This window comes from Adiantum capillus-veneris, chromosome 27 (genome assembly GCF_014529385.1).
Source record: "Adiantum capillus-veneris isolate H3 chromosome 27, ASM1452938v2, whole genome shotgun sequence".
Lineage (NCBI taxonomy): Eukaryota > Viridiplantae > Streptophyta > Polypodiopsida > Polypodiales > Pteridaceae > Adiantum > Adiantum capillus-veneris.
The window spans coordinates 136,690,874-136,702,901 of record NC_140957.1 but is presented as its reverse complement, the minus strand read 5'-3'; the positions used below and the strand labels follow the sequence as shown (position 1 = coordinate 136,702,901).

Sequence of the window (12,028 nt, the reverse complement as noted above, 5' to 3'; positions counted from 1 at the left end):
ATGGGGTTCCAAACAAGGGACTACCTCAAACACTCCTTCGTGCAAGTGGGTTGGTGCTACTCCCAGGCCACGTCGCAACTGCTCCCAAGGGCGAAGCAGACTCACAGCAAATCGATCCTCCAATCTCCTGCTCATCTCTGGAAAGATCCACCTAATGGATGGACTCCAAGGGCCTCTTGTATGAAGCACTCGAGCTCTCAGTCGCTGAAGTAATAACTCCTTCCAGGCTCCTCCCCTAGAAGCAGTCCTCTGACAACAAACTTCCCAAGAAGGGCTGTGCTGTGTCTATAATCCCCAACCCTCCCCTGAGAACATGGTAGAGTGATGACCTGCCAGTCTACTTTGGCCCTGGCTGACTGAGTGTCACGCCCTGACCAAAGAAAATTCCTGATCAGCCTCTCCAACTTGCTAATACAAGAACTCGAGAAGATTCAGCACGATGTAATGTACCACTTAGTAGCCAACAACACCTGGTTGGCCACTACAACTTTGCCTGCCAAAGAGAGCCGTACCGAGCTCCAATGTAGCAACTTCCTCCTGATGGACAAAAGGAGTGGAGAAGTCTGTTGCTCAGGAGACAAGTCCAGGCCAACCTTACAGCCCAAGTAGCGAATTGCAGTCCCTGGGGTAATCCATCTGAAACCCTCAGCTGGCGACCACTCAGGTATCTGAGCATTGCCAACCGAGAAAGCAATTGTCTTCTCCAGTTGATTAGTGCACCTGACGCCCAACAAAACACCTCGAGAGCTTGCCGACACCTGTGAAAATTGGACTCCTGGCCCTGAGTCATCAGCAAACTCAGCATCAAGAAGCGCAGATGCCCTTATAGGGAGCTCAAGGCCACGTGGGCCAACCTGCTGAGAAGTCAAGAATGTGCTTATCGCCTCAGCATAAAAGAGGAAAAGAAAGGGGGCAAGAGGGCAACCCTGCCTGACCGAACGCATGAGCAGGAAACGCTCCCCTCGGTCCCCTTCCAAGAGCACTTGACTGTGCGCACACCTGTATAGAGCTGACACACCTCTAATCCTAGCATCTGTGAACCCAACCTGCGTAGAGTGCCCTCCAGGAAGTCCCAGTCAACTATGTCGTAGGCCTTCTCAAAGTTGAGAAGGAGTATCACCAGATCCTCTCCTCAGATACGCGCAAGGGCAGAAGCCTCCCAAAAAGTAAAGATGTTGTCAAGGATGCTGCGCTCCTTGACAAAACTTGTCTGAGTCCCATGTATAATGCTCTCAAGTAGTGGTTGAATCCTCAAACTCAGAGCCTTTGCTAGAATTTTGTAGGATGAGTTGAGAATGGTAATGGATCGCCACTGCCGAATCTCATCCAAGGAGCCTCCCTCCTTGGGAATCAGGTAGATCAAACACTCACTCAAACGTACTGAAATGCGCTACACAAATCTGAACCAAGCAAGTCCGAGTACTCCAAGAAAAAGATGGGGCTCAAACCATCCTTCCCTGGACAACCACCACGGGGAAGTGCTCTGAGGGTCTCATGAAGCTCCTCTAGCTGGAGAGGAAGCTCAAGTCTCTGTCGCATATCCTCTGTAAGAAGGCAAGGCATCTGTGCCCAAACTTGCTCTCTTCATGCATCCTGGCACTCTGACTGAGGCTCAGCTGACAACAGATCACAATAGAAGTCAGTAGCAACTACATGCATATCCTCAGGCTCTGAGGCCACTGATCCGTCAGGTCTCCTCAACTGACTAACGCTGGTGTGCGCATGACGTGGCTCCACTGTCTCAAAAATCTCCCCAATAATTCAGTCTCCCACCTAGGTCCACTGAGATGCCTGTCAATGTAAGGCAAACTCATGGCGCCACTCCTCAATGCTACTCAGCTCCTGTCTAGCTTGCTGCATCTACTTCTCCAACCAAGGGCTGTCTGGATGCTGCGCCTACATCCTCTGTAAGGAAGCAACTCCTCGTTGAAGGCACTTCTCATCCTCCTTGGCTGCAGCCAAACGGGCTGCGGACTCGTGGAGGAAGAAGCGACTAAGTTTTGCCAGTCCAGAGGCCACTCTACCAGCAGGGGTGTCCTGCATGTCCAAACTCTCTGACCAAAGTGTCTCCACTCGCTTTATAAGCTCTGGATCTAGCATGCGTAATGTCACACCCCCCCTCCTCTGTCTGTCTGTCAGTCACTGTGAGAATGACGGGCGCATGGTTGGAAAAAGTAGTCCCTGCAAGGATGCAAACAAATCCCCCAATGTCACAAATGTGGTCACTGGCATAGAAGCGATCTATCCGAGATAGATTCACTCCTACTTTGTGATGAGAGCGAGAGAAAGAGAAGCTGTCTGGGGGTTTTACAAAGCCTAAGTGGTGCCAAACATTAGAAACCCTCATAGTCATACATAACCCCCAAGCTGCCAACTGAGCCCCGTGCACCGTAGCATGGCCACCTCCAATGCTGTCAGAGGGGTCCTCCAACATGTTGAAGTCCCCCCCAACACACCACTGCTCTACATGCGGCAGAGACTCAACAACATGAGACCAAAACTCTTCTAGTGCACTTGCCACATTGGGCGCATATATGTTCAGGTAACCCATGAGGCAACCTTGAACCTTCATAGTAATCCACTGAGCTCTGCCTGGCACAATAATACCTCTGCCAACAGTGGCCTGCTGCATAGAATCCGCAATAGACATACATACCCCTCCCTGGATACATCCTAGTCCAAATGCAGCCCACCAAAACATCTTGTGGTCACCTTCTTGCTTAGCATAGCATAATAGCATAGTAATGAAGATGAAGAAGATGGCAAGCTTAAGCATTGAAGCATGGCTCTTGGTTGGATTTGCATTCATAGCCAAGAGTGTTGGTGTAGGCTCTCAACTTCTCAACAAGCTTGGAGAAGGAGATGGAGCTCTTGCACTTTACCTTCACACAATGAGAGAGAGTGTGTGTGTGTGTGTGAGAGTATACCCCCTCTCATGCTTGGTCCACGCCTCTCTCTCTCTCTCTCTCTCTCTCTCTCTCTCTCTCTCTCTCTCTTTTGTATTATTTAATTATATCATTTGGACATGTGTCCTCTTTTTCCTCTTTGAGAGAAAGAACTTAATTATTTATTCTTATGCATCTAAATTCTCATTGGACCCCCCAATAGGATTTAAGCACATCATGAGGGCCCAAATGGGGAGGATCTTGACATGTGTCTTTGATGCTTCTTAGGATATCATATTTGAATTGAACACTTCAAGCACCTTAGTGGTAGCATAAGAATATTAATCTCACCACCCACAAGGCATCGCTCAAGCTCCTGACGCAACCGTTCCCGCTGGCGTTGAAACTGGGGCCCTCCTAATCCTTGCACATTCCATGAGACGATCCTCGTGGAATCAGTGAGAGAAAACAGATGCTGCCGTAGCAGCCAATCTCACTATCTTTGAGGCTAGTTTAGATGGGGAGTAATCCGCATCTGAGCGACCTCTAGACAAGCACGTCTGAAGTGACTGTCCCACCCAAGCCCAGGCCGAGCGTGCAGCGCGTAAGGCTACATCCTCTGTCCAAGAATCCTCATGTACAAATACATAGCAAGGAGAGCTCTGAGTGTGAGCAAACAAATGCACCATGATGTGCTTGCAACCTAGTGCATCCGGTGGCGTCACATTGAACTTGGCTAAAGGCCAAAGTGTCTGTACTAGATCTATCACCCCTAGGTCCCCTGTGTGGTGTGAGAACTCAGTGGCATGGATCTGGAGCTAGTTAAGAGCTGCAGGGTCCACTCTGTAGGATCTCTTCCTCACAACGGAAAGGAGAAACCTACCGCTGTATCTAGAGCCTCAGAGCCTTGAGCTGCGAGAAAGAGGACGTGGACTCAAAAGCAGGAGAAGAATCACCTAGGAATCGTGTGAAGTTGTAGTCAAAGAAGACCCATCGTCTACAAATGTCAAAACTGAGGGACTGCTACAAAAGGACAAGTCTGAACCAGAAGTGGCGGCCTCAGATGGGGCTGTCCCTCCTAAGCCACTCCGCTTGAAGTGAAAGCACTACCAAGAGAACGCCTCGCTGTAGACGTGTGTCCAACCCCATGCGTCTAAGGAGGAGTGTGGGAGGGATTGGGAGATGAGGTTGAGGGTCTCACCGGGGAGAGAGGAGGAGCAGGAGGTGGGGGTGAGGGTGGAGGAGGGAGAGGGGGTAGAGGTGGCGGAGCGGTAGCGTCTGAAGGAGGAGGCGGTGGAGCGGAGGTGGGTGGAGCCTCCTCAAGGGGTCTTGCTGAAGGAGGTCAAAGCGGTTCCTTGTTGGAACCCAGTGCTGTTGAGTTGCAGGAGGTCGGTCACCAAGGGAAGCAGTGTGACGAGCCCGTCCCTATCGACGGCGGCCAGGCGCTTGCTGCCAACCGTCAGCTGTCTTATCACTGGCCTCTGTCGAAGTATTAGCCTGCATATCCTGACTATCCGACCAGCAGGCACATATGGCACTAGTCATGCAAAATGTCAATGGCCAAGGGGTGCCTATGATCCCTATTACAGTGCCCATGTTGCAGTCAATTCCCTATGAAAATTTGGGAGCACTGGAAAAGCCAAAAGCGTACAAAGAAGGTGGTGCAACTATCAAGTTTGAAACTTTGAACGGCTTTGAGGATAACGCAAAGGCTCTTACTTTCCTCCAGCAGCTTGATACAACTTATGCAGGGTGGGATTTTACAGAGGCCTCCAAGGTTAGGAAGGCTGCCACTTTCTTGAAAGGCAATGCGCTTACATGGTGGACGACATTGTTAATGCAAGGACTTGATTTTTGCACATGATGTTTCAAATAATTGTTAATCAAATTTATGTGTGTTAAATAAAGAAAGGTCAGCATTTTTGCGAGAGTTAATGACTGTTTTTCAGACTCATTAATGTCTCGGTTGCCGTCAGAGAGGCCTGACGATTATGCAATAGATTTGGTACCAGGTTTTAGCCCACCAAATAGGCCTCCCTATAGGGTTATTGCGGCTCAACTGAAAGAGATTATGAGCCAAGTAGAGGAGCTACTAGAGAAAGGGCTGATTCAATCTTGTTCTTCACTCTTTTGCTCCCCAGTGCTTCTAGTGCAGAAGAAGGATGGCTCTTGGCACATGCGTATTGATTACCGTGCATTGAATAAGAATACCATCAAGAACAAGTTTCCTATCCCAAGGATTGATGGTATTCTTGATTGACTAGAGGGTGCTGCACTTTTTAGTAGGATAGACCTTAAGAGTGGGTACCATCACATTCGTATCAGGCCAGAGGATGTGCACAAGACTGCGTTTAGGACAGTGTTTGGTCTGTAGGAGTTCTTAGTGATGCCGTTTGGTCGTCAACGTCAGTGTTTGTGGAATTGCCCCATGGCACAGTAGGTTTGGCTTCGGGTTCTGCGGTTGATGCCAACTCTTTCCACAGTGCGACATTACACTTGGGGTGTTGCTGCTTGGTCCACCCTCACAGGCCGTGCGCTCTAGTTTGAGCTATTTTCTACCAGCAGAATGATTGTGATCCAAGGGGGTCGACCTACACTTCAGCCTGCTACAGAACTTACCCCCAGGATTGGTGCAGTGAGAGAGAGGTGTGTTAAGAGCTCGCCTGTGCTCATTTGGTGGGCCCATTGCTTGCGCATCTTCGAGGCTCGCCCTGTCACACCAACGAAGACTGTTCGTGACTTTTGGATGGAGTTGATCCATACTCTCAGGGGTCAGTTCGAGAGACTTCAGGGTAGCTCCAACCGCATGCAGGAGCACAAAGAGGCTTTCCTATGACTGTGGCGCCCAGGGCCCTTCTTCACCATGGTTCAGGGTGTTTCCAGATGGCACTACCGGCGACTTGTGTGGCTCTTTCCTCCCATTTTGTGATTTAGCCTCATTGTACATGTTTTGTTTACTCACTGGTATAGTCTCCCCATGCTTTTGATGTAGCCCTCTCTAGTAGAGGTGGTTTGTAGCCCTATGGGCAATTTTTCTTAACTAATGGAAGGATCTTTTTCTTGGGGGAAAAAAAAGGGTAAGTTGCACGATGGTATTTGGTGAAGTTCAGGAAATATCCACGTATGGATGCAAAGTGGATGGAAGAGTGTACAAATTGTTACAGTTACCGAATGTACTGCAGCTTTACCTTGAGGCTTTTGGGCTACAATCTACGTATGCCTCAACCCAACGTAATCGAAAGAGGGGTAATGATGGAGCTAGCACATCAAATGTACATACGGATTCAGTGCAATAGCTCTACAAATGCTAAAGGTATTATGCTTACTTCTTCTATCGTAGATGAAATGACAAAAGTATGAAGGTTTCATTAAGACATTTGTATCTATGTTACATGACATTTCTTGCGGATGCATGCGATGATAAAAGGGTGCTAAATCATCTATGGCATGTATATTTGGCATGCAGTCGAGGATGTTTGCGATTTCAACATGGGGGTATGTCACGAGGTTGTGCCAACCACTTACCTTAGTTGTTGGTTTCTTTCCCTTGATTTTTATTTAATTTAATTTTTGGGACCCTCTTTTTGAAGTCACAAATGACCGGACATTGTATGGCCAGTGTGAAACGATCGACGACCGAGAGTTTCACCCGCAATCGGGAAGGACAAGTCGCCACCGGAGGTCGGGCTAGTCCACATTGAAATCCGAGTACGAAAAGGGTGTCTAGGCTCATTTCAAAGTCATTTAGGCCCCTCGCTACACTTTATAAGTCGATGGGTACTAGGAAATTAACTCAAAAGAGGCAAAGTGGATACATGGCGGCTCCAGGTGATTTCTCGAAGTCTGCAAGCGCCCAAATTGAGAGAGGCTGATTTGACTTCATAAGTGAACAAAGGTGTGTATGAATAGTGGGTGTAGGTGATCACAAATTTAATGGAAAGCTTGCCTTCTCCCTTGTCTTATGTAGAGTGATGGTTCCGCTCTCGTGCATCTCTCTCCCCCTTTGAATACAGAATCGTAATGCTCAGCTCAAGGGCTTTCCACCTGTATGTACAGCTGTGTGGGTTCATGCGCGTATGCCGAGGCAAGAGCCTCTTGTCCAGGTACTCGATTGGCTAATTGCTAATCCCCCGCAGGTCACGCAAAAAATCTCGTCCAATTCAAAGGGCAAGTAGCCCTACAGGTGCGGAGGTACGTGGGCTTGCTACGAATGCGAACGGCACGTGGAATGGAACCCAAAACAGTAAAATACAGCCTGCTGTGTATTTTTTCAGGTTTAGGGTTTTGACCCTAATTGATCCCTAATACCCCCAGGAGCTTCGGGGAAGCGATGGGATCACTGTACGGGTAATCTGGTAAATGTTTGGGGCGAAAAACAGAGAATTCAGCGTGCTGCAGATTCTCGCCAGGTTTGGAAAGTGCTCGTATGCGGGGAAGTCACCTTTTGCATGGGAATTCTATCTGTGAAGCCTCCTACTACGGTTATGTTGCCCGAAATCGGGCTAGGGTAGGCCATTTTCAGCCCCGTTAAAGCGGGACAGCTCGTACGAACTTAAAGGTTTTCTCCCAAGTTTAATAAGAATAGAGAAATACCAAAAGGGGCGCCTGTCTTTGGGGCCTACAGGGTATCACTGTCTGCTTGGTAGCACTCTAATTGCCAAGGCATGGTTTGATTGAAGTGTTAATTCCAGTCACAAGTTTAATCGTAAAGTTCCTCTGTGTCGTAAAGTTCAAGTAAAGCTTATCAAAAAGTAAAGATTCGGGTGAAAGCTAAAGTCTACCGCTTTATCCCACGTGTTTTGTAGAGTCTTTTTGGTCCATGATACATGAAGATATAAATCCATTGTAAATTTATTTCTCAAAGGCCACTTTGGTCTTCACATTCATAAATAAAGTCTCGCATATACACACACAGGCACAAAGTGTCGTGGATGCACACACTTTTGGATGCACAAGAGCAACTCATTTTCATGGTCTTTTGGTGCTTGTGGCCTGATGCAGGATAATGAAAAGACAAAAGCTGAATTGGAAACCTTGAAGCTCAGTCAAAAGGCAAGAAACCTTAAATTTTAAATTACAATAATCATGTTTAATTATTAGCATTCTTATATTTCAATTTTGATTTACCTCAGTTCCTGGTTCGACAACCTCGTAGCGGCCGCATCCCAGTTGAAAAAATGGACATGATGAACACAGTGAACCAGCTATTGGCTGAGCTGAATAAGATGAAAGGGGAGAAGGTTGCTTTGGAGGAAGAGCTCAAGACTCAGAAACTCTCTCATATGAGAGATAGAATGCAGAGAACGGTTACTTCTCGTGATGTAGAAATGGCTGCATCAAATAAGGTATTATTTTCTTCAAGTATGACTCAAAATGAATTGAAACACATCAACCATGGCAATTAACATTAAAGTACTTTAGGCTTAAGCTCCTGAGTATGAAGGTGTAGCATGTGCCTTTTGTCCATCCCGTTGCGATGGGTGGTTGTTTCGAGCTACTAGAGTCCGATTCCATCTATCAGTCCATCTGTTGATTTCTGATGTCCATGACTCTTTGTCTGGCGATGTATGTGGCTACTACAGATTAGGGTGGCAGATCCACCTTCCACTATTCAGCGGGGTATCATCAGCAGAGAATCATCGCCATCTTGAGTCTACATCTATTCTCTTGGGTTAAGTATCATGCTAGTCTAGTTGAGTCATAGTCTCTACTCCGTCTACACTGTAGTATCTGATGTGTTGTGCTCTCTGAGCATTGACATGTTGGGAATTGAGCCCTCCTTTGCTCATGTCTATGGAGACCTCTTAATTGATGTATGTCATGTTGTATGTATCCCTACCCATTCATCCATGTCATGGGCCAAGATTCCCTTAACCAAACGCAGATGAGCCGAATGCATCCCTGCTCATGGGTTGCCAACTCATATCCCACTTGTATCTCAAGACTCCTGTCTTCAAACTTAGTTTAGATCAATCTCTCTCTCTCTGCCTTGTGTTGAGTGAGACTTCTGCATACTGTATGGAGATAACCACTACATTTTGATAGCCAGTAAAACATATTTGTTCTATAGGTGCTCTTATTGTTGGCATGCCCGATGGGAACTCTTCAAAGAAGTCTCATAGGTAGCTATAGCCAGCAGGATTAGGTATTACACCATAGCTAGGACTACCAGTTGGCATATTGTAGGTGGTAGCCACAGTTAGGGCTGTTGAATTGTAATGGTAGATTAGATTCGCTTAGATTTCAGATTTACATTATTTCACTTCACCTACTTTACAGGCACCTACCCTGGATCGGTGGGATCTACTTTTCCTAGATTATAGCCACCTAGAATCACTCCCAATTACACCTAACTCCCCTTTCAATGTTGCATATAAACAAATTGTACTACTCTTTTCATCATCAGTAGTGAACTCAGTCTTGGTGTATTCTCTCTTGTCATTGAGCTCCACTAATTTTTCATGAGCCTTCACTCCAAAGGTCCCGCTAGCTTTCCCAATCCATTAAGCTAGTCTCTCCATTCCAAGGAATCTGGATCCTTGCAATTGCAGACGTAGCTGCATCTTCTGCTTCCATTAGCTCTTACAAGCTCCACCACACCATAGAAAGCTCAATGGTACAAACTACCAAGTATGGAAGTTGCTAATGGAGCTCTATCTCAAGCAACTTCATCACCGGGATATTATCTCAAGCACGAACCCTGTGCCAGAGTCACCCAAACAACAAGCACCTTGCGACAAGATTGAGGCATATGAAGCTTGGAAATCCCGAGACATTGGTGCTAAAGTGGACCAGACTAGTCAACACCAACACGTAGGAACATGAATCTAATCCAAGTTCTAGATACTGGCAAGCTCTTCTAGATGAGGTTATGATCTCTAGATTAGAGATCCTAATTCCCTGAGTAGTTCCAGTCTATACTTCTACCCGCTTCATGGAGAGCATTCATCGCCACTCAGGCCACTGCGGAGAACCTTCGACTCCAAGGCTTGGTGGCAAATTCAGCAAGAGGAGACTCTATGTGAGCAAAGCTCCAACTCTTAGAATTTTGTAGCAATTGTTGCTATTGCCTAGGCTACAAATCACTACAAGAATTCAAAGAAATCTCAACCTTCGTCTAAGCAACATCCACACCGACAATGTCAGTCCCTCACTGGATCCATCCTACACACGACATGACACAAGCCATAGTCACACATAATGAGTGGTCATCATGCTCACCCTGTCAATAATAGAGCCAATATGGGCTCACCCCCAAGCATGGGAGCCTCTAGCTAGCGGGCTAGCCCTTACCACAAGGGATGGTGTCCCATACTACTAAGAGAGTAAGAGACATCACTAATCTTGCTTGATAATTTGGAATGGCCCACAATCATTCGGAAGAGGATGGGGTGTAGGAGGGCCTCTTTATTTGCCACGAGCTTATGGAGGTGTTTAACAATTTGACGAATAGGTGTACGCCATGTGTGCAAGAATGGTGGGTGTGTAAGAGATGTGCAAGAGTGGTCAAAGGATGCACTTTTCACCCAAAAAAGGAGGTGGAAAATTTTATGATTTTCAGCCTTCCATAACTCCCACATATGATCTCCAATTTGAGCGGAGATCATAGATCTGCAATCTATGGGTCGAGCTCTTTCCATAGATATGCTACATGATATGGTTTTACCCACTAGATTTTACATTCCATTTTGGGGGGAAACTTTGAATTCAAATAAACTAGCCGTTTTGCCTATTTGAATTCAAAAGCTCTCCTTTGATTACTTTCTTAATACTAAAGGTTTGACTTTCTTAAACTGCCAAATAAAGAGGCCCTCGTAGACTCCATTCTCTTCCTAATGTTTGCATAGATAATTTTTGAGCATTGACCGGTATGGATTGTTTCAGAATCCTTCTCTACCTTTAGGTACACATCCCTCCCAGAGATCACGAGGCTGTCGATGCTGATTAGCATAAAAAGTAGCCCGATCTTGGGGAGTCCTTATGCTTCCCTTAGCGATCATGAGCATTTCTTGCATGTCGTGCAAGACATTTGCTACAGATTGCATCCTAACGCCTTTGAGTGTAGTGGCTATTGGTGGTTTCGGCTCATAACCGTACATAAGCATGAATGCGCTATAGCTAGTAGCCAAGTGCTTAGTAGTGTTATAAGCAAATTCAATCTGCGGTAGATAATGTTCCCAATGAGATTGACGGCGGGAGACATATGCATGTAGCATATCCTCCATGGTTTGGTTGGTGCATTTGGTCTGTCCATCAGTCTTAGAATGATTTGAAGATGATAGCTAAACTGATCCCCAATTTCTTGAAGACCGTTTGTTAGAAATTGCTAGTGAACTTAAGATATCAATCACTAACAATTTTTTGGGGCAAACCATACATGTGCTCCACAAAGAGCTAAGCTACATGATCGTTGCTACTGCTGCAAAGTATAACTTGCCAATACATCATATAGATACCAAAACTTCCTTTCTTGATGGTCATTTCCATGAAACTATCTATATGCATCAGCCACATCATACCCTGACCCAACTTATCCTCCATCATATGTTTGCAAGCTCAAGCGCCCTATTTATGGACTTAAGTAATCACCTCACTAGTGCTATACTCATATGCATGAGTACCTGCTTGGCAATGGCTGGGAGCGCTTAGCTGAAGAGTACAACATCTATAACTAGAAAACTACTGAACAGCTAGCTATTCTTGGTTTATTTGTGGATGACATACCCCCTCTCACAGCCACACTGAACATCTGATTGTCCTCACCAAGAATTCCCTATTTCAGATGAAGGCCCTATGAGTTACTTTCTTATTCGTGATCCATATGGGTCCTCCAGTACATCTCAGAAGTTCTTGCTGAGCATTACCTCCAGAATATCATGCATTTACATCTTAAAGATGATATTTATATGCCAGATTTCTCATAAGCACGTTTGTGTGGCCAAATCCGCTATCTGACCTCTTGCACTTGTCTTGATGCTATGCTGGCTAAAGTCTATCTCGTGCACTCATATTGCCCTGCCGTGCTACGCCAGCCCAGATTTTAGGCTAGACCGATGCTACATGAGCTAGTGACAACCCCTACAGCCTTTCTACTGTTGGGTATGTTTTCATGCTATCAGGTGGTCCAATTTTGTGGCAAACAA

The 12,028-nt window shown here is 46.3% G+C and overlaps 1 protein-coding gene across 2 annotated transcripts in view; it reads left to right on the top strand.

Moving 5' to 3' along the window:
• Positions 1–12,028, top strand: part of LOC147422811 (uncharacterized) — a 145,287-nt gene that overhangs the window by 124,587 nt on the left and 8,672 nt on the right. For both annotated transcript variants that reach the window (XM_086503521.1, XM_086503522.1), the window contains exons 8-9: positions 7,887–7,937; positions 8,018–8,230. In XM_086503521.1, the coding sequence (XP_086359647.1) occupies positions 7,887–7,937; positions 8,018–8,230 (264 nt within the window). The remainder of the gene's footprint in view (positions 1–7,886; positions 7,938–8,017; positions 8,231–12,028) is intronic.